This window comes from Seriola lalandi, unplaced genomic scaffold, assembly GCF_002814215.2.
Source record: "Seriola lalandi dorsalis isolate HSWRI2012SDOR001 ecotype SW California unplaced genomic scaffold, Sedor1 jcf7180002054544, whole genome shotgun sequence".
Classification (NCBI taxonomy): domain Eukaryota; kingdom Metazoa; phylum Chordata; class Actinopteri; order Carangiformes; family Carangidae; genus Seriola; species Seriola lalandi.
In genome coordinates this window covers 1,598,051-1,621,169 of record NW_019525097.1, presented here as the reverse complement: position 1 = coordinate 1,621,169, position 23,119 = coordinate 1,598,051, and the positions used below count along the sequence as shown (strand labels likewise).

Genomic DNA, 23,119 nt, shown 5'->3' with positions numbered 1-23,119 from the left:
GAACACAGTTTCACAATAATTAAGATTTATGGAACCCCACTAGCAGCATTTTATAAATCTGAAGACTGCGTGTGCATATTTCTATTTTATTCATACTCACAAATATCAAATAAATAAATATAAAAATATACATGGAATATAAATTTTTCTTCTTAATGCAAGAAGTTTTGTTAACTTTACTGGTAATTTTACATCCTATTCAAGACCTTTAACAACATAGTGACCCTGGCCCTTGAGCAGAGGGTCTGTGGCCTTGGGGCAGTTTCATTTCCTGTAGAAATTGTAGGATCCATCATCGAGTCATTATTGTAATTGGGTGAGTATTAAGTAGACTATATCATATATAGGAGTTGAGCCTTAATTTATTTATTTTTTAAGATTTAAGCGTTGTCTTGTGCTCATTTTGTGACAGATCAATCATTTAGTCAACATAGTGGAAAAGCAATGGTCTGTGTGGTATCTTATGAGAAAGTACACTTTCAATATTGTATGTTTTTATTCATAATTTACAAAAATAAATGATTTGAAAAAATAAATCTACTGTACATTGAAAACTCAATGAATACACACATTATTTCACAATAAGCATCTTATTTAGCAAATGTTTGGAGCTAATGTTTCACTGCATTACTAGTTCTTTGTTTCAATTTCAATTTTCAATTGAATTTCAATTTTAAAGCACAATGCACATTAGACAGAAGCTGAATTATGAAAACAACAATTTGCATCAAAAACATTGCAGGTCATGGAAATTATGTTTTCAGTTTGTGCGTGTGCCGTGGCTGCTGTTAAGCTAACACGAGTTATTGATTGGCCACACAGCTAGCAAAATTCAATTTAACTTTTCAGACAATAGGCAAAATACATTTGCTTACACCGCCAACAGACCATGATTTTATGACAGCACTTGAACTTTTACTGATTTAAGTTATCGGGCATAAGTGCAAGTGGCTAGCAGTTAGCAGACACTGTTTTTCCAGCAGTGTACATGCATTTAAATTAAGATTTTTTAAGATAAACCTCATTTATCTGAACAGGTACAGTTTTTATTATTAGCCAAAACATTACCATTCCACTCTTTGTGTTTCCAAAGGCCTCTGAAGCAACATTACCAACATTCACCTGAATGATATGTATCTCATCTGTTTGCATCTCATATTATATAAGTCTTTTTTTTGGCTGCTGGTATATGAGATGGTCTTGAATCATTTGATCAAACATTTTTTTTTTCAGACAGTGGGTTTTGTTTATGATATAAAAATGGCACATCAATAATCCCTGCAGGTATGCAGCTGGACCAAAAACTTTGTTAGCTGTTGATATTTGGTTGAGTGTAGGTTGTGACGTCAGGTGACCAAAATTCAACGTCAGGACAACGTTAAATGCCAACGTCAATTTGATGTAGAATACTGACAGCAGCTGTAACTAAGTAACTAAAACCAAAGTCTTCTGAATGTCTAATGCCAACACCATCTTGATATATAAAACATATTCAATCAGCATTCAATTTGTGAGCAAAACTCAACGTCAGTTAGCCGACAACCCAATTTTCATTTCCAAATGAAATTTAACATCTGTCTGACATGAGAGTCCAAATTCTTTCTGACATTACATTGGTGTCTAGTGGCCGCTGGGATGAGACTAAATAATGTAGTTTCCAAAGGAAAATGTACCAATCTTAATGTCTATCAACTCCACACAAAAGATCTAGCTTTAAATATGGTGACACATAGCAATAAAATACAGAGAAATCTGAGTTATTAGTGTTAATTGTGAAATCAGCTACTTTTCACCTAAGTTGTAGGATGCTAGAGCTACTTTAAAATAGAGCATCCTATGACGTATTGATCAGGAATTACTAGTGAACAAAATGCTTCCTTCTTACAAGTTCCTTTGTTACTACTCTGGCTTGTGTGATCTTTAAGTGTTACCAAACACAGCAGCGTCAACTGTTTCAAAACAGTGAGAACAGTGATCTCTTGATTTCAAAACATGTTTGTTGCACCACCATTTACATTATCATTCCAGTGAACTTCAAATTGTCATAAAAACCTAGTTTCTGATTATCTACTGAAAATGAATACCTCACAATGTACTTGAATGAATACCTGACAAATCTTATGAATATTTAAATCATTTTATGTACAGATTGTTGTATTGATTCAGATATTGACAAATGACTCTGATGCACCTCCGCTGTTAGAGCTGGCAGCTTGTGAAACATGGTAGATATCTGAAAGACATACAACACATTTTTGATAAGACAACAAATTCGAAGAAGCAGGAAAAGCTGCTTATTGTGAATCAACTTACATCTTCTTCCAAGTAGTCGACTTATAAAATTTGTTCCACTCAATGAGGAAATGCCACCACTCGTACTCTATAGCAGAAACAGGGAAGTATGTGTAAAATACAGTGAGTTAATGTAATGATTCTGCCGCATTTATATACAAAGAAAAAAATGAATCATATCTAATAGTGTAAAATCACTTACTCCTGATGAATTAGAGCCAGTGCCGGTGCTTGTTGTAGGTACTCTCCTTGAGAGGATAGAACGGATCTACAGGCACAATCAAATTTGTGTGAATGTCAAAATCAATAGTGATAAACTATCGTGAAATTTCAGGAAGTAATCAGTGAGACTAGCACTTCAAAAAGTTAACAGTTTGCCATTTTGAAAAATTCGGTTTACTGTGTGTTGTGCTAAGAAGTAGAGGAAAAGACTTATACCACGCTCATATATTTGCTTACGGCATGGCACTCCCCGTAAACCGAATCAGCATAAGAGTCTTGTTTAGTAATTACAAATCAGAAATTATGCAGTTCAGCCATTACGCACAGTTAAGCCAGTGCTCCACCTCCAAAAAATGTAGTTGAACAACGTATTCTTACTTTTCAGCTCATTATTTACTGGCTTGAATTTTTGATACTTTACCTGCATTTTGCTTATAATACTTCTTTACTTGTTTTACTTATTAGTTTTTATTTGGCACAAACATTCACTTAAACTCAAGGATGAAATTATTTGATTTGGGTGTTCAGAGGTCAAAGGTCAAGGTCACTGTGAGCTAACAAAACATGTTTTTGGCCACAGCTCACAAGTTGGCGGAGGCATACAACTGTGAGGCGCTAATTCTATGTTTTTTCGGACTATCCCCTTTAAAACCAACTCACCTTTGAGTCGAATAGTGTCCCAAACACTAAAATGAAGAAACCCTGAGGAAAAGCAGACATACACAATTGTTAATCATAAGAACGAAAGAACACAAAATGATTTATTACACAAAAATACTGTAAACATTTAAAATATTTGTAAACACTAAATTACAACTTTTGTTTTTCAGCGGGTGCAAATACCTGTAGTGAATTGAAGAATGCGAAGGCAATATGGATTCCTTTATTTGTTGATGACACCATGGTTCCCACTCCCAAAGACCAGGTCAGTCCAAATAAAGGAGTCAAAATGATCACACATCTTGTAATGACCACCAGAGTATGTTTTTCATCTGGATGGGCAGTGGTTCCCGTGCCTCTTCTCAGCATTTTGAACAAGACCACAACTACGATTAAAATGTTGATGAAAACTATGGTCAAGGCAGGTATCACCATGGCCAGGAGGGCCTTTGTCTCAATCCAGTTCAGCCAGCAAGCGTCGAATCTCCTGATGTATCCATTCCCTGATGCTGTGACAGCAACAGTAATAACAGCTATAATCAGAGGGCAGCCATAGCCTAAACAGAACCCAATGGCCAACATGGTTGACTTGGACATGTGTGAGAAGACCATGACCGTCCGGTAAAAGAGCAGAAGTCCTGACACGAGCATCCAGAAGAAAAGAGAAAGGTAGAAAAAGTGCATAAAAAAAGTTGCAGTGCTACACGGTCCAATTGGAACTGCATGGTCCTCCCCTGGGTTTTCAAGGGGGTTCTTCGCTATAGAGGCGCCGATGAGGAAACAGATGTCAGCGATCAGCAGAGACAGGGCAGTATTGACGATGGAAACATGACGCATGAACGCAGTGCTATTTCTGGTAATGGCTTTCCAGACATATCCTTCAATAATCAGACATATGACTAAGCTTGCCAGAGATATCCCAACTCCAACATAAGTGATTATATCCAAAGCTTCTCTCAGAGATGGAGGGATTTTCGTCGCCATCAGAATGGAGAAGGAGGTCAGGTGGTTACAGTGGCAGGTTACTGTGTTATTTTTGTCTGAAACAAACTCGCACCCTTCATCATCCCACGCTCCAAGATTACCGAAGAGTGTGAAGTTCCAGAAGACACACTGTGGGTTCAGCGTCAAGGAGTTGTTCAGCTTGTCGTAGCTCAGACTGACATTCCTAATCGTTGCGTTTATCTTGACGAGCAACACAGCTGCATTGATGGCGTTGTCACTGACAGTTTCATTGCTGGTGGCGTTGAAGAGGCTGGCATCAAAGGTGGAGTTCCGTGATGGCATGACATTATTAAGGGTGGACAGGGTGATGGTGGTAATGGAGACTTTGTTAATGTTGGTGTTTGGAATGTCTATGACGATGCTGGAGTTCAGGTCTGCCCTGAAGGAGTTGTTAAACGTGGTTCTGTTGAGCAGGATCCGTGTGGTCTTGATGGAAAACTCCCCAACCAGTTGATCTGAGATAGTCTCCAGAGAACCCAGTAACACTGAGCTGGAGTTGCGGGTTTCATTCGCATTCAGAATTGCCCAGGACTCTCTCGCATCCTCACCAACAATGGAATCAATAGTGGATATTACATCCTGCAGATCAGGAGACACTTCACTGTCAGGGTACAACCTCATCAAAAAGGACATTTGCTGCCATAACACAAATATCCTTTACTAAAAGTGGAAGGTTAACTTACATGCATGACAGTTTCATTCACAGCAGTTGAAACGGTTGCGACGGTGTTAAGGATGTCAACGACAGCTGATATGGTCGCAGATGAATTTGCAATTTCTGTTCGCTGTTGCTGGACAGTTTCATTTAGATTTGCCACAAATTGTGGCACTTCGTCCTTCGCCAAATCCTGAAAGAAAGAAACATTAACACAGAAATCTGTGACACCACATTGTGTTAGTATGACATTCACAACTCTGCATGACAAATGCAGAGATGTTTCTTTCTGGCAACAAGAAACTATTACAAACAAGGGAAGGCTGTCCTGCTCTTGAGAGAAAGGTTTAGATTAGAAGTCTGTCTTAATACAGTTTTCATATTATATATTAATATATATATATTGCTAATTGCAGGATGTGATAAAAGCCCCAGTGTGCAGAAGCCTATGATTTGATGTATAAAGTTAAAATCAGTTTTCAGCAGCCTGAGATTGCCACGCTGAAAGCTACAGTAACATCCAAAGTTACAGTCTTTTTAGTGCGATATTTGCTTTTAGTGTTTTCTCTCTGAGCTTCGATAAAGGGATACGTCCCAGTACTGTGGATTTTGTACACTGTTGTTGCACAATGAAGGAATTGCTTCACAGCCAGTATGGAGAGGAGGACCAATTAATCTTTCAATGTATATATGGCATCTGAGTTAGACTAACATTAGTAGTTAATATCCGCAGGCAAACAAGCAGTGAAGGTACTGTCTGACATGAATGAACCAGAATGAACCAGACAAGCCCCAAAGCCCAGGAGTGGTAACATCATCATCGGCATACAGGTGGCAGTTGGGTAGAGGAGGAGATCACCTACCTGTGAATCAATTAATAGTTCCTTGATTTTTGTTACAATGCAGGTATCCTCCTGAAGTTTCCACTCTCCTGTTTCCTGACAGATGGCAGTCTTGCTTCCCTCTTGACCTTGAGCACACTCTATGCTTGATCTGTCCCCTTCTCGCCCGACCCCATACTGAGTGTCATTACACCTGACAGCTTAACAGTTAAAGAATCAGTTAGCGAAAAAGACCTTAGAAACAGCAAAAGGAACAGCATTGTTATATTTGAAAAATTGCTCTTACCATCTTGGAAAATGGTCATTATCATTGTCATTTCATAACTCGTAGCGTCAACTACCCTACATATAAAACGTAGTGTTTTTTGCGGTGATCCACTGCAGCTTCTTAGGTTGTAATCATGCCTGATGCAGTTGGCTTCTCCATCCTTTACTGACTGTAATTGGTTTCCATCTAGAAACCACTCGACCATGAAGGGGCGCTGCACACAACACGTTAGTGGTTGCATCGCTTCGTTTTCGCATCTTACGTTAACTTCACTCTGTAGTCGCACAATGGGAGCTTGTCTGATATTAGCTTCTGTTACATCTCCTTCTTGGAGGAAATCCAGTGCTGTGCTCCTCAGAGTACAAGTGTAAAATCCTGTGATCAAGAGAAGAAGGTATTAATGACTGCACAGATATAATTTAAAATAAGGCAAAATGGGTAATTATCAATATGTCAGTATTTCACTATAGCAGTGAAATATTTTTATACTTCTTTATTCCATCTTACTTTTAAATACAAACTGAACATTATAACCTTCATAAAGGAGGATTTACTGCAGGACTGTTGTATTAGACTACATCAGTGTTACCTAGATGTTCCTAATAATTTGCCAACTGAATGTATATGTATGCACAGGTTGCAGAGTGCCTGACTGGAATGAATTGGTTGCTTTTTGGTGCCGCCCTCATCTGGGCACTGATACACCAGGTAACCTAAAGATGTTCTTTAGTTGAATAGTTTTATCATATATTATTATCATCACTGTATAACATGTTTTACCCCTCCCCCCCCTTTTAAAATATAACACATTTACTCGGAGACATTTTAACTGACTTACATTGCACTTTTATCTGAGCATATTTTTACTTTAGTAATTTTACTTAATCTCTCTTCTACTTATCTCTTCTACTGTAGTAAAATGTCTTTTCAGCAACAGCAGTGTGGCTGTTCACATGCTGACGTGCTGCTGGGTTTTTAATGATGTTCTCTTCCCAAATTACAATATATCTGATAGTATTTCTTAGTATCAGTATCATGACCCAGCAGCTGCAGTTTCTCGAATGACCACTTGAGGCTTCAAAAGCGAGTCGATCCCCATAGAATAACATGTTAAAATGCAAATTTACTGCAGAGAGAACATGTTTACAGCCAGGTACAAAAAAGGTTTTGGTCTCTATGCCTTATTTCCCACTTGATGACTACTGTAGGGGGTGTGAACTTTTCTATGATTCACTGATTTAAATTTCATTAAGGTTTAAAGTAATGCATTATTGAGGGTGTGGCTGCTTTGAGTGACAGGACTTGACTTAGCCTTGGGGTAGCCTCAGGGCAACATGCCCAGACGCCCAGCTGTACTAACAATGCTAACTGGAGCTTATGCTTGCTACAGTTGTTAAACCAATGAACCAAAATCTTGGCTCCACACATGCATCACTTTGGATTAGTTAGGTGGAGGCAGTCACTGCAACAATTTTGACAGTGGAGCAGCAGCTCTGAGCTTCAGAATCACTCTTCAGAAATCTATTGGTGATGTCTATGGAGGCTCCATCCATGTTCATAAACAGTCTATGATTATGACACACAGAATCCAGCTTTTTATGGTCTAAACTGGGCAACTATTGTACTATACAAGTTGTATAGTGGTTTTCTCATTGGTTAACCAATTCTGCTAGCTCTGACTTACCCCTATCAGCAAGAATGATGTTTTTAACTTTAAGCTCAGATATATTGTCAGTAGTATTTATTTCCATCCTTCCATCATTTTTAATTTCCCGTCCTTTAAATTTCCATGCAGAACTATCAATCTGTCCCACATTAATTTTTCTTGGAGGGCCACACGTCAGCGTCATGGTGTTCCCAGTATAAGTGAGGTCAGGAATGCTGATTGGTGTTGAACCTTTGGATAAAGCAAAATTGATCAGTAAGGAATTCAGTCAAGTTAAAAAAACAAAAAACAAAAAACAAACTTAGAGCCTTTTTAAACTTACTCCTGTAAAATGCAGAAACTGGGCCAATGACAGGGGCAATACCAATCATTGCATCAGGGAGATTTTGAATTGCAGTGGCTATTTCACCAGGGACAATTTGTGTTGTCTCAACAACAAAGTCTGTAATTACGCTTCCTTCTCTGTAAGAACAAACAGAAGCCAAAGTTGTGATGTGGAATGTGGTAATTATAACTCCTTCGTCTGAAATACTGTTAATCTCAAAATTACCATACTGTACCTGAATCTCGTCACAGAAACACCGATATATCCTGAGATTTCTTTATACAGGTCTTCTAGCTGTGGGAGAGAAATGTTCATTGATGTCAAAATCTGAACACAAACCACTGAAAATACAAGTTAGGATTGAGTATGGTGTTAAAAGTGCACTTACCACTGGAAGAATACGTGATACAAGGTCCCTGTACTCTGCACTTGTTGGATCATTTAATTCTGATGTGTAGTCCATGTCTAATCTAATCGACATTTCCAGGTTGATTCCTGTTTGTTCAAAAAAAAAAAAAAAGATGAAAAATATGAAAAATATGAGTCAAGCTATGGCTACACATGTCAGTTTTTACTTAATTGATTAATGTATTTTTGTGATGTAAAACTAATAAATAAATAAATAAATACTCCAGCTGGCACTTGTGTTCAATGCAATTTAATAAAACAATTGATTTTTTTGGGGGTCAGTAAAACACTACCAGTAAGCTGTGTTGGTGAAATGGGAGTTGCAGTGGTCATTGAAAGGGCACTGGTAGTAGCTGTACTGGTGGTGGTGGTGGTAGTGATAGTGGTAGTACCCGTAGTAGTGGTTGTTGTGGGGGAAGTGATAGTAGTAGTAGCCGCGCTAGTAGTTGAAGTAGGTGTGGTTGGAGCATCTGACAGTGAGCTGATTGTGGTATTTCGGCTGGTCACATCAGTAGCTGAAAATACCACAGTTCAAATATCATTACTGAAAATCTCCCTTAAATGTTGCATTAGAAACATTTAAGAATAGAATCATTTTAGGATCATGTATTACTGTTGTCAGTAAAAAAAACTAAATTATTAATGTCTAGATCAGTTAAGCACTTACGTGTTACAGTTATTGTTGGTATTGGTGTTGTAGCGACTGTTGTTGTGTTCACACCCGTTGTAGCGGCTGTTGTTGTGCTCACACCTGTTGTAGCAGCTGTTGTTGTGTTCACACCCGTTGTAGCGACTGTTGTTGTGCTCACACTTGTTGTAGGGACTGTTGTTGTGTTCACACCCGTTGTAGGGACTGTTGTTGTGTTCACACCCGTTGTAGCGACTGTTGTTGTGCTCACACTTGTTGTAGGGACTGTTGTTGTGTTCACACCCGTTGTAGCGACTGTTGTTGTGCTCACACCCGTTGTAGCGACTGTTGTTGTGTTCACACCTGTTGTACCAGCTGTTGTTGTATTCACACCTGTTGTAGTGAGTGTTGTTGTGTTCACACCTGTTGTACCGACTGTTGTTGTATTCACACCCGTTGTAGCGACTGTTGTTGTGTTCACACCCGTTGTAGCGACTGTTGTTGTGTTCACAACCGTTGTAGCGACTGTTGTTGTGTTCAAACCCGTTGTACCGACTGTTGTTGTATTCACACCCGTTGTAGCGACTGTTGTTGTATTCACACCCGTTGTAGCGACTGTTGTTGTGTTCAAACCTGTTGTACCGACTGTTGTTGTATTCACACCCGTTGTAGCTACTGTTGTTGTGTTCACACCCGTTGTAGCTACTGTTGTTGTGTTCACACCTGTTGTAGCTACTGTTGTGTTCACACCCGTTGTAGCTACTGTTGTTGTGTTCACACCCGTTGTAGCGACTGTTGTTGTGTTCAAACTTGTTGTAGCGACTGTTGTCGAATCTGAAAAGACCATTTTATAATTACGTATGTTAAATTGTAAAATAAAATCTGACATGTTTGAAGAGGTGGCTCAACGAAATGCTTTCTACAGAACTCACAAAAATTTTGGAAGGTTTGGAAGCCATTTTTTACAATGCTCAATGAGACCTAACTCTATAATCTATGAGCTTTGCTGATATGATGTATCTGTGCTCTGTCTTATTCTATATACTGCACTGAGCTCCTCCACCCATTTTGTTTTGTCTTTTCTCTGATCTAATATACAGTATATGAAGATGAACAATTATTTTCAAGCACTTACTTGTTACAGTTGTTGTTGGTGGTGTTGTGGTAAAAATTGTTGTGTTCACACCTGTTGTTGAATCTGAAAAGATAATTTTATAATTATACAGGTTAAACTGAAGAATAAAATCTGACATATGAATTTTAAACACATATTAACAATGTAAGAGATCCTAGATCCTTAATTGATTCTCAAAACCTACTGTTAATTAAATTAAATTCATTAAAAGTTATTTATCCCCAAGGGGCAATTTTAAGGGCACATAGAAATGAAACACACAAATATACAAAAAACACACAACCAGTGCAAGACAAATCATACACAATGACATGAAGAAACAACATCAGTGCAAAAAACAAAAAAACTATCATTAACCGTGATTTATAATATTTATAATGAGAATGCCAATAACACAGGAAAATGACATTACTAGTGCAAATACATAACTGTGCACGTAAATAACTTAGTTTACACATAAATACAGTTGATGGCATAAATAGAGTTGATGTAAGACCTCACAATCATAAGTAAAATCACTTATCACTGCTTATCTTTAAGCAAATATCAAGCAAACTTTAGGCCACCAATGCGCCAGTGGCATATATTACTGCTAACAATAAAGCTGGATCAAATACTATGCTTTAACATACATGTTAGTAACTATAACATATGTTATTTTTAAGCACTTACTTGTTAAAGTTGTTGTTGGTGTTGTCGTAAACGTTGTTGTGTTCGCACCTGTTGTTGCGTCTGTTGTTGAATCTAAAAAGACCATTTTACAATTATACACGTTAAACTCAAGAATATAATCCAACAAATTCATTTTAAACACATTTTAAACAGTTTGACCTTCAAATAATTCTAAACCTCCTGGTAAATACAGGTACAAGTTATAACAAGGAGATATAATGTCAGTGTCACAGTCTGTCTGAGGGAACTTGTTCTTTTGTACTTATGAACATAGTTTGGACTCTTTAGTTTGGAATTTTGGTTTATTTCCTGTTTTATTTTGAAACCACTGTGTGTCGTGTGCTAGCTTTACTTCCTGAAGATGTTCATATTATAACAGTAAGAGTTAAACACTTACTTGTTACCGTTGTTGTTGGTGTAGCAGTTGTTGTCGTGTTCATATCTGTTGTGGTAAAATGTGTTGAATCTGGAAAAAACACATAATGTTCAAAGTAAAAAAATGAATTAAAAAAAAGCATATTTATCCAGTTGTTAACCTGCTATGACATTCTTTGACTAAAAACACTACTGTTAACTAGTTATCACAATGAGATGCAAAATGTGACATGAGGATAAATTACAGTCGAATATTAAGGAAATTTGAAAAAGGAAAAGGTAAAGTCAGAGTAGTAGTACTGACTAACAATAAAGCTGGATCAAATACTATGCTTTAACATACATGTTAGTAACTGTAACATATATTATTTTTAAGCACTCACTTGTTACAGCTGTTGTTGGTGTTGTCGTAAACGTTGTTGTGTTCGTACCCGTTGTAGCGTCTGTTGTTGTATCTGAAAAGACAGTTTTATAAATATGTATGTTAAACTGAAAAACAAAAATGATGCCAAATTACAGCCTTTCAATTTATTCTAAAATCTACTGGTGAATACAGGTGTCTGTGACTTTACGTCAAACTTGTTGAAACAAGGAAAAGTGATGTAAGAATGATTTAAAAGCACTGACTTGTTACAGATGTTGTTGGTGTTGCAGCTGTTGTAGTGTTAGTAGCTGTTGTGGTAACAGATGTTGAATCTAGACAAAAACATGCATAAAGTAAAGTGGTGAATAATTACTTCTTATTGTTAACTACAGTTGTTGGTGACATTGTGGAGGATGTTGTCTTTAATTCTAAATTCTTGTTTTTAGGATTATGTGTTATTTCTTCCAATGCAAGTGCAATCTTAATAAATAAAATCAATAAATGGTAGTGTTAGGTTGTTGTAGTGTTTGGCGTCGTTGCAACAGTTGTGGTTGTTACTAAAACAAAGAAGTGATCAGAAACAAAAAGTGTCTGTATAGCGTGGGTCACATAATAGAAGCTCAACAGAGTGGAAAAGGTGTAGTAGAGACAAGCAGTGGGCGTAGCCAAAAGTAATTTCATACCATTTGGAGGACTTGGTGATGGACAAATGAAGAGTTCTGTTTGAAAAGAGTAAACATTAAATGCACGTATCTTAAATGTAACTGAGGAGTGAAAGATATTCATATTTCAGCTCCTACCTGTCCACGGCTGGCAGTAAGAGCCATCTGGAGGAATGGTGTTGATGCATCTACAGCTGTTGTCAAATCCTTCATAACATTTGCCATAAGTGGAGCACATGTGACAAGGCCAAAGAAACTGCCCTTCACATCTGCACTGATGTGTCGTTCCATTAGGGTAACAAACTACAGAGAAGAATCATAATTGAAGAGAATGTAAAAAATATGGTTTTCAGCGAACAAGGATTAATTCTGTTGCTGTGTTGCTGTTGTTACCTGTAGAAATGTTGACCTCAGAGATTTGTATGTGGTTGTTGATGCTGATGGGGGAACTGATGTTGCTCACAATGGTCCTCAGTTGATCGATCAACGAAACATCCGAGATGTTCAACTCAACAGAAATGATGTACTCATAAACAACTGGAGGAGCTGCAGAGAAAGAAATCAAACATGTAAAAAGTAATGTTAGCTGATGGTCACAATATTCATTGATGAAATATCCTGTCAGGCTTACTTGTTGGTGGAGAGGGTGTTGATGGGAGACAAGCTGTGAAGTCTGTTGGGAGATGAAAGATCTTTGTATCAGTGAGGTCACTTTCAGTTGACAGGAGGAGCATGGATAAGGTTTGATTATGCTGATTACACTCAATGGTTTTCAGCCTCTAGTCACTTACTGTATTGGTCAACAGGCTGGCAATATTGTCCATCAGGAGGAAGAGCATTGATGCAACCACATGTGTCATAGGTGCTGTTGTCACATGATCCGTATGTTAAACATTGGTCACATGACCAAATGTATTGATCCTCACATCTGCACTGGAAACCACCACTGCTCGGAGAGCAAACTGAGATAAAATAAAAATAAAATAAAAATGATGAATTCTACTTAAAGGAAATGTTTCTGAAACATTTCATATACACATGCAATGATAACCCAAATGTATAAATGATAGGTGAGCTGTCAATAAAAATAGCAGACAGACAAGTTTAACAATTATCCAGTGAGGAAAGTCAAACATTTAGTAGCTAAAGTGACGTTTGTTAAACCACAATGAAAAACATCCGACCTGTAGAAATGTTGACCTCAGAGATTTGTATGTGGTTGTTGATGCTGATGGGGGAACTGATGTTGTTCACAATGGTCCTCAGTTGATCGATCAGTGAAACATCTGAGATGTTCAACTCAACAGAAATGATGTACTCATAAACAACTGGAGGAGCTGCAGAGAAAGAAATCAAACAACATGTAAAAAGTAATTTTAGCTGATGGTCACAATATTTATTGATGAAATATCCTGTCAGGCTTACTTGTTGGTGGAGAGGGTGTTGATGGGAGACAAGCTGTGAAGTCTGTTGGGAGATGACAGATCTTTGTATCAGTGAGGTCACTTTCAGTTGACAGGAGGAGCATGGATAAGGTTTGATTATGCTGATCACACTCAATGGTTTTCAGCCTCTAGTACAAAGCGGAGGTTTTCACAGAATAGCACTGATGTATCCACATGTGAGACAGATACAGGAGTATAGATTGTACTAACTTGAACATAACAATTGAAAAAGTGGTGTCATCTCACATTTGAGGGAAAGACATTGCAATGTAATCATGCATCTCAACAACAGATGGCAGTGTTTCCAAAGGTTTCCTTCTGACTGAAGCAAGCGCCTGTCTTTTGTTAACTTGAGAGGCAGTACTCACACAGAGACACACAGAGCTAGTCATCAAAGAACTGCTAGGAAATAGTCAGTGTCACTGATATATACTGGCTTTAATTATGTAATTATTACAGACCAACTAACTGCATAAATCAACATGCTGGCAATACAGGAAATACAAATGCACTGAAGGGGGCATCATGAAGGAAGATCTGAAAATGTTACAGTCTTTACTTTCATGTTTCAAAGCTTTGACAAACCCTCACAGCCAGGTAAGAAACTGCTTACTGTATTGGTCAACAGGCTGGCAATATTGTCCATCAGGAGGAAGAGCATTGATGCAACCACATGTGTCATAGGTGCTGTTGTCACAGGATCCGTATGTTAAACATTGGTCACATGACCAAATGTATTGATCCTCACATCTGCACTGGAAACCACCGCTGCTCGGAGAGCAAACTGAGATAAAATAAAAATGAAATAAAAATGATGAATTCCACATAAAGGAAACATTTGAGAGAAATTTAATACACATGCAATGATAACTCCAATGTATAAATGATAGGTGAGCTGTCAATAAAAATAGCAGACAGACAAGTTTAACAATTATCCAGTGAGGAAAGTCAAACATTTAGTAGCTAAAGTGACATTTGTTAAACCACAATGAAAAACATCCGACCTGTAGAAATGTTGACCTCAGAGATTTGTATGTGGTTGTTGATGCTGATGGGGGAACTGATGTTGTTCACAATGGTCCTCAGTTGATCGATCAGTGAAACATCTGAGATGTTCAACTCAACAGAAATGATGTACTCATAAACAACTGGAGGAGCTGCAGAGAAAGAAATCAAACATGTAAAAAGTAATTTGAGCTGATGGTCACAATATTTATTGATGAAATATCCTGTCAGGCTTACTTGTTGGTGGAGAGGGTGTTGATGGGAGACAAGCTGTGAAGTCTGTTGGGAGATGAAAGATCTTTGTATCAGTGAGGTCACTTTCAGTTGACAGGAGGAGCATGGATAAGGTTTGATTATGCTGATTACACTCAATGGTTTTCAGCCTCTAGTCACTTACTGTATTGGTCAACAGGCTGGCAATATTGTCCATCAGGAGGAAGAGCATTGATGCAACCACATGTGTCATAGGTGCTGTTGTCACAGGATCTGTATGTTAAACATTGGTCACATGACCAAATGTATTGATCCTCACATCTGCACTGGAAACCACCGCTGCTCGGAGAGCAAACTGGGGACAAGCATAGATTAGACTTTTTAAAGACGTGTGATAATAAAACAGAACAGAGCAATACTTTCTGATTTTATTCATGGTATGAAAAACTGCAACAACAGTGTGTCTACAGACATTATTTCTACCTGTAGAAATGTTGACCTCAGAGATTTGTATGTGGTTGTTGATGCTGATGGGGGAACTGATGTTGTTCACAATGGTCCTCAGTTGATCGATCAACGAAACATCTGAGATGTTCAACTCAACAGAAACGATGTACTCATAAACAACTGAAGAAATAAAAGGACACAATAGAAATTCAATGGATTATACATTATCATAATTCTTGTGTGTTTTCTTATGTAACTTAATGCTGTAGCCTCCACTCAGCTTTACCTGTTTCCAGAGAACATCCTGTAAGGTCTGTGGACAGAGACAAAGAGTTGTTGCTGATGAAAGTGTCGGAGCACTCATGAGGTCAGAAAAAGGAATTCACTGATTTAAAATAACAAATATGAAAACTGGGATAAGTGTGTGACGGTAGCACTCACTTTGATGCTGTATTGACTGACAGTATTGTCCATCTGTGGGAATCGCTCTGATGCAGCTGCACGTGTTGTTTGTATCACTGTCACATTTTCCGTAGGTGGCACATTTGTCACAAGGCAAAAGGTAGTGATCCTCACAGCGGCACTGGAAACCAGCGCCATCTTGGCTGCAAACTTTAGGAAACACAACATATATGTTCTTCCTCAAAATGTAAAAACACATATCATAATAAAATCTACCCTCCGAAGGCTAAAATATTTGCTCTTACCTGTAGTTATATCAGCGTTTGAGATGTTTACTTGCGTGCTTATTTGGGCCGGGAAAGTTATGTTTTTCAGGGTGTTTCTCAGCTGATCTGCATCTGTAGTCTCCACCTCAATGAAGATCTGGTATTCATAAATAATTGACGGCACTGTTGAAAAAAAGGTATTAATTAAATTCATATGATGATAAATTCCCATAATTAACCTTTACTTTTGTCTGAATAAGCATAATATTCTGAAAATACGTATTGTTTTCAATAATATTAAGTGTTATCATAATATTCATCAAAGAGCAGTGTCATCACTCCAACATGTTTCTGATTGGAGGAGTATAATTATCTACTTACCAGTAAATAAAATGTCAATTTGCGTGATGTTGACTGTGTTGCTGACTCTAACAGGAAAACTGATGTTCTCCAAGGCGTCTGTTAACGGTCCCACCAGTGCAATGTCGCTGACGCCGACTTCCACTTCGAGCATGTATCCGTACAGCTGAACAACTTCTAGCAAGCGAGGAAACGAGAAACAGCATTTTATGACAGCACTTGAAGATTAAGATGAGCTTAAAGTAAACATTTAAAGCTTCTCTCACCTGTCTTTGGCTGGCAGTATTCTCCATTGGTTGGGATACTGTTGATGCATCTGCACGTGTCGTTAGTGATCGCATCACAGGCTCCATATGTTACACAGTTTGTGTGTGACCAAACATACTGATCTTCACATTTGCACTGGAAGTTGGTGCCATTTGGGTAACACACTAAAAACACATAAGAGCAAAAACAAAACAAAAAAAAACAGTGAGCTGTGACAAAGAAAACTGCAGTAGTCTGATATTTTGCGACCTATTTTGGTTACATAAAACCAAATGAAACCTAATATCACTGACAGGCCGCCGGTGCAGGGTAAAGTCTCCTGTGCTGCTCAGCCACTGAACGATTTAATGTTTTGTTTCTTGTTGAACTTTAACTCGTGCATGTGTGCACAGGCCCTCACTACACTACTACTATTTGCAGCCACTGTAAGTTTCCCCTCTAAACTTCTCAGATGGTTTGGTTCATTTAAATAAGTGTCTGAGGCACAAAGAGGTAAAATTATACAATAATTTACAAAAACTAATATTTACAAATATTAGAGAAAAGTGCAAAAAATGTGACACTGGAGAGCTGCTGCTTCTGTTTTCTATTTATTTTACATTTGACCATGAACTCAATGTGTCTGGGTACTTTATAGATTATTGGTAGTTTAAAAAAAAAAGAGATTCTGTATTGTACTGGGAGCAAATTAAAGGATTTAAGTACTGAAATATAGTAACAGCTATATTCAGATTTGAACATGGACTGAGTCTAATGGGGCCAACAAATCTGTAAGACTTTGCATTAAAAAAGCAGATGTGAGCTCAAACAGACTGGACAGAGGACAGGAACTGCATTTAGGAAAACACACTTGACGGTCCAGTCTTACCTGTGTTGATGTCAATGTGCGTGACATTCACAGTGGGACCCAGAGCCAGGGAAAAGGTGCTGTTGTTCAGCAGTCTCCTGAGATAATCCACTGCCCCAACATCTGTCACATTCAGCTCCACCTCCACTTCATACTCAATCGGAGCTTGCTGAGCTGCAGGAACCAAAAATTTCAAATTAAATTTCAAATTAAAAGTCCTCTAGCGTTTCAGTGGACAGAAACCCTTTATTTCTTAACAGGGCTTTTATTGCTGTGCTGCACTAAGCGTATTGTCTCATTTCTAGTTGTCATTCACATGTTATTCAGATCTGTATTCAGATGGTAAAGCTACAGGCTGGGAAACCAAAATAGGGGGAGGTGAGGAGGGGGTCTCACTGTAACAACTACATTGCAGGATACTTATTTCCCGCTGTGCACAAGTCATACTTAGCTAAACTAATCTCCTGGCAGCAGCTTCATATTTAACAGACTGATGTGAGTATCAAACGTCTCATCTTACTCCTGGTGAGAAAGCAAGTATATTTACCAAACTGTTGGTTCATCATATTTGATGATACTAAACTGTTGTACTGCCCATTTCTTCTCTGTCTGGTGTGAGGTAGACAGTCTTCTTCTGTTTCGCCTTCCTGAGGCTAAACACACAAATAAACAAACAAACAAAAAGCACATCAGGTTCAAATTACCGCCTGGTGTTTTTTATCAAAGCACAAGCCCCATATTTTCTGTTGAGTAGTGTAAATACAGCAGACCTACCGGTGAAACCAGACGTGAAAACTCAAAGATGTTCTGTGTTCCCAAAATAACAAGTGTCACGACAAGGGCAAAGATGGTCAAGCCATTCTTAGATATGGCCATTACCTTCAAGAAAGAGAGGCAGAGAGGTGCAGAAAAGAAAAGAAATTATATGGTGAGTCATTGTTTTACAGCCTATCGTTACACACAGCGGATGTGGAACTTCTCCGACAGGTCCCACGTTTGACATCTACGAACTACTGAACAAAGAAAAGTCAGGTCAATTATTAGTGAAAGTTTAATAACATAATAATTCATTCATTGTATCATTTTAGTCTTGTAGCTTTGGTTTCAGGGCAAGCACAAATTCAAAACATGGACTTTGACACTTCCTTCTGTACCACATTCACCGATGCAATTATTATATCATAGTAATAGGCACTGCAGATAGTTTGTAAACCACACTGACAGGAAATAAAGCAGCTGTGGGGCAGGGCGGTCAATTCTCTTACGTACAGAAATGTAATATATGACATATATGTCACCTATAAGGGGAGATATTATTAAGACGTATATACATCCTCTGAATAAATGAAGATATACGTTTTTTTTAACATATATGAAATACCCATAGTAAAATTTGTACCGTATATCCAAAAATACCTATGAATTTTTATATAGTTTAACATGTTGAGACTTTATATGTCAACAATATATATTTAATTTATTTATATATATGCAAGTTTATTGAAACAACATATATAATAAAATTCCTATATGCTTATGTATGTGTTTCTTATTGTTGTCCTGTTAATTTTAAACATGTCTATCTTCCCATTCTGGGAAAGTATTCTCATATAATATCAACATATATCGACTCTGGCTTTGGGATGGGTAAATATTTATGCAACATACGGTATGTCTATAAGCATACATACATAAACATACATATTTGTGTGAGCTAGACATGTATGTCAATATATGAAATTGTTCTAATTTTTACATCTATTTAATAAATGGAAATTCAATATGTACATATATTACATTTGCATACGGGTTACCCTGTCAACAGTTTTCCTAGAATACTTCCTCAGGAGAAAGTAGTTCCAATGAAAAACACAGAAAGAAAGGTCTAACAGCAGAAAATCAAAACTATCAGAATGACCAGGTACCAGCGACTAGAGGCAACAGAGAGTCCGTGTTTCAGGTGAAGCCAGGAAGTACAGACGTGTGACCTTCTTTGGCTCCTGGCTCATAATCAAGATACCAAATGCATTTGTTTAGAGATAACAGGCCTCACATTGTTTTCCAGTATGCACACCTTTAATGGCTTGTCCTCTTCAAGGGAACTTTAGCAGCATTAAACAGAGCGTTGGTTGTGAATCAACAGAATCCAGTGCTGCTTGATGGCTCAGATTCATCATGTTATAGACACCAGAATGGAGATCTGTTCAGAAATGGAAGAGGGTGAGAAATGCATGATGATAGTTAAAGTGTATCATCTACTCATTCGTGTGTTTCCAGTAGCACACACACATTTTCTTGAGGTGTTGGCACAAAGACACATTGTGTACTGACACCTCTGTCGAGACAGCGAGGACATCAAAGGCAGTGACGTATCATTAAATGTTATTAGTTTGAGGGAACATGAATTGGTTCACAGGTGCAGCACTTGACAAAGAAACTGCTGTGATACCAACACAACAAGTCTTATTAGTGTGGAAAACAAGAATGTCTTTTACATCCCTCAGTCTTAACAACCTCCACCTCACTGTTATCATTCGTCTATCATCTGTCCCTGAGGCAGCAGATTATGGAGTCCCAAAACTGACAGTGCAGTGTGTGTGTGTGTGTGTGTGTGTGTGTGTGTGTGTGTGTGTGTGCGCGCTTGTGTTCTTGAAATTGTGCCAACGTGTGTGATTTAATGGCTCCTTTCTCATGTCAAATAAATCAAAAACTAAAATATTTTAATGAGAATCCATGAGATACCTCAATTAACTTGTTACAATCGGAGCAAGTTAATTGTAGTTATGCAATTGTAGCTAGCTTCAATGCAGCTAGTTACATTAACATAACTACAATTAACTTGTCGGCTGATATGATTTAGCTTATCACTCAGGAAAACCCAAATCGTCATCACAAACTTCGGTACAGTACTTTGCAGTAAAACACAATTACAATCACATTGCACAAAAATTGCATTACAGTTCTTTACAGCAGTGGTTCTCAAACGTTTTCACGTCATCGACCCCTGAACTGACACAAATTAGACCACGGACCCCCATCTGATAAGACTTTTGCTGTTAGATGTTTTATTACAGAAAGTGTTTAAACCCATGAACAAAATACCCATACACTCTGTCACTGTGTTACTTATGGATGGAATTACAGTGAAAAGAAATTGTTTTTGCTGGGGACCCCCAGGAAAACCTCTCAAGGACCCCTGGGGGCCCCTGGACCCCACTTTGAGAACCACTGCTCTACAGAATGTTTAAAGCAGATCAAAGACATGGAGGGAGGTCACCATGTTCAGGATGCAAGAGAGAAAAACAAAACCTAATAGTAACTAATAATATAGGCCAATATGCACAGGAAGCATGAAAATAGGTCAAGAACCTCTCTGCTCTGGTCTTGGGTTAGTAAAGTTGTATTATTGAATTTTATCTTACAGAAAGTCATTTTAGTTCATTATGTTGCAGCACTTATTACACTTTCACAGAGAATAACAGAACCCACCGAGTATTGCAAATACAAATGTAAATACGCCACAGATTCTGCCAGCATTTTTGCTAAATTATGGCAGCCGTCAACATTCCTTCCCCTGAGTCTATAATTACATTAGTACTTAGTACTCATGGGTCGGACTGCACCCATCTTTGAACTCGGCCGTCACAATTAACAACACACTTGGAAAGTTTTGTGACAGCATCTCACACAGCTGTGATATCATAATGACAAAATATGTCCACAAACAGACAGGCAGAGAGTACGGGAAACACTCTGCGAAGTTTCCGCTATATCCCGCCTCTCCGTGACATGAGGACACACACACACACACACACACACACACACGAAATCTGAAATGCAATTAAGATAAACTGGGAAAGAAAACCGCACTGCTAGATGGACAATATCGGTCTGTGCTGAAATTTCACAGAATATTCTAACTTTCAGAAAAACATGTTGATTCTTGTGGACAAATAAAAGAGATTTTTCATCACAGAATAATTGTCTTTGATCAGTATTGCCTTTGAGCATTGATAGCTACATCAACCTAACAATAAACAGTATTTTCACAGAACACACACAGCACACATTGTGCAGTTTAAGTCAACAAAACACCTAAATGAGTCAAAGCAAACCGGGGCAAATAGTTTTTCAGTGTTATCTGCCATTTCACACACTCATACACAGACACCATAGAGAATGATTTCTGTATAATCAGAAAAGAGGTCAACCTGTAAACAACCAGCTCCCTCAGTGAGTTCATTCCTGGAAAACACCTAATGAAACATTTTCCCTACAAAAAGAGCCTGTTCACAGAAAAATGTAAATCAGCCAAATGTCTTACCATAGTTAACGTTTTCTCTCTCCTCTGGTGTAACTGTTCCCCTTGTGTGCTCAGAAAACACACTTCATAACAGACTCCTGCAGTGTAGAGGCTGCCAAACCCGTATCTTGAACTATGGGAAACATGCTGCGCACAAAACTTCCTGAAATATAGTAGGGGACACCCACTGCGCTGGCAGTGGCTCAACAGGTTTAATTATTCCCTGAGTTTCCTTGTCAGATTTTATCAGCTTTTTTCTCTTTGTAGCTGTATACAAGTGTGAAACAGAGACCGTAATCTGGCAAAGAGGCTGATAGAGAGATTTATAGATTATAAAAGACAACAGTATTTATTTTTTCCTTAACTAATTATGTAAATTATGTGAACTCGGAAAGTTGGAGAAGCAGCAACTTGTTAACACAGTTATAAAGAAAGATGATAACACTTGTACCATCTATGTTAATCTATGTTAATTTCATTTTAAAGTATGTGTGATTTAATTATTTAATTAGATATTGCCAAGTAATTAAAAAAAATGTACAAAAGAAAAGATTACACCTAAAAACATTAAGGCTGCTGGGAAAAAACAAAGCCAACCCCAAACATCGAACACATCAAACGAGTGTTTTTAAGTATTTTGAATTTCCCTGTGCTTGGTCTGCTGTGAGCCAGTGTCACTGACCTGGTGCTGGGAGCCTTGTTGCTCCTGGAGAGCCAGGGGAAGGAGAGAGAGATGTTGCTCCTGGAGAGCCAGGGGAAGGAGAGAGAGATGTTGCTCCTGGAGAGCCAGGGGAAGGAGAGAGAGATGTTGCTCCTGGAGAGCCAGGGGAAGGAGAGAGAGAGAGATGTTGCTCCTGGAGAGCCAGGGGAAGGAGAGAGAGAGATGTTGCTCCTGGAGAGCCAGGAGAAGGAGAGAGAGAGATGTTGCTCCTGGGCAAGCCAGGGAGAAAAGAGGGGAAACACAGGAGCAACAGCTGGATTTGTGACACCTTGGGGGGGTCCCCATGTGTGAAAAGTTCAACATTTTTGATAATTTGTTAATTCAGTGTTATTTTTTCATGTTATGAAGTGAGGAAGCAGATCATGAATTCTGAAAGTCCTGGTCACTGAATGCAAGTTGTGGCAAAGCGATGAAAAGTGATTCTCAGTTTATTCCACACTGGCAGCTGTTGTGCTGACTGTGTGAAGAGAAAGTGGAACGGTGAACTCAGCACCGAGAAATGTACTTGGCAAAGCACCGGCTCTTATACATTTGGTGCAAGTGCCAACTCAGAACTGATTCTAGGTCGCCGAGCCTTGATGTGGTTTTCTGCAGTCTGTTTGTCCACAAACACTGCATGGCACTCCCAGGCCCGGGAAACCTTATTGTTGCTGTCATCAGTTTA

General features: G+C 38.3%; 1 protein-coding gene across 3 annotated transcripts; it reads right to left on the bottom strand.

Moving 5' to 3' along the window:
- Positions 1–477: 477 nt before the first annotated feature.
- LOC111661558 (uncharacterized) lies at positions 478–21,902 on the bottom strand. Of its 3 annotated transcripts, none has more exons than XM_087176224.1 (41): positions 21,756–21,902; positions 19,506–19,631; positions 18,206–18,310; positions 17,979–18,084; positions 17,453–17,605; positions 16,584–16,748; positions 16,339–16,494; positions 15,997–16,140; positions 15,731–15,901; positions 15,576–15,602; positions 15,326–15,469; positions 15,027–15,197; positions 14,867–14,908; positions 14,629–14,781; positions 14,238–14,408; positions 13,605–13,646; positions 13,364–13,516; positions 12,971–13,141; positions 12,811–12,852; positions 12,573–12,725; positions 12,318–12,482; positions 12,201–12,236; positions 11,781–11,849; positions 11,537–11,608; positions 11,176–11,244; positions 10,779–10,850; positions 10,107–10,169; positions 9,011–9,805; positions 8,637–8,858; positions 8,324–8,430; positions 8,171–8,229; positions 7,933–8,072; positions 7,629–7,841; positions 5,963–6,319; positions 5,698–5,876; positions 4,863–5,027; positions 3,358–4,758; positions 3,175–3,216; positions 2,495–2,560; positions 2,314–2,380; positions 478–2,233 (listed from the first exon to the last, which is right to left on the bottom strand). In XM_087176224.1, exons 3-41 carry the CDS (start codon positions 18,305–18,307, stop codon positions 2,163–2,165), a joined length of 6,696 nt encoding a protein of 2,231 aa, XP_087032350.1. In that variant the 5' UTR covers positions 18,308–18,310; positions 19,506–19,631; positions 21,756–21,902; the 3' UTR covers positions 478–2,162. The 3 variants fall into 3 exon arrangements, with proteins under 3 accessions (XP_087032350.1, XP_087032352.1, XP_087032351.1); XM_087176226.1 differs by having other exon boundaries at positions 8,736–8,858; XM_087176225.1 differs by lacking the exon at positions 11,781–11,849.
- Between the last annotated feature and the right edge of the window lie 1,217 nt (positions 21,903–23,119).

What these genes read in the sequence shown, in the direction of transcription:
- LOC111661558 (XM_087176224.1), bottom strand. Translation starts at nt 18,307, where the DNA reads ATGGCCATATCTAAGAATGGCTTGACCATCTTTGCCCTTGTCGTGACA. An exon ending in ATACTGCCAGCCAAAGACAG is followed by an intron (nt 16,495 to 16,583) that starts GTGAGAGAAGCT and finishes CTCGCTTGCTAG; the next exon opens with AAGTTGTTCAGCTGTACGGA. An exon ending in TGAGGTCAACATTTCTACAG is followed by an intron (nt 14,409 to 14,628) that starts GTCGGATGTTTT and finishes ATTTTATCTCAG; the next exon opens with TTTGCTCTCCGAGCAGCGGT.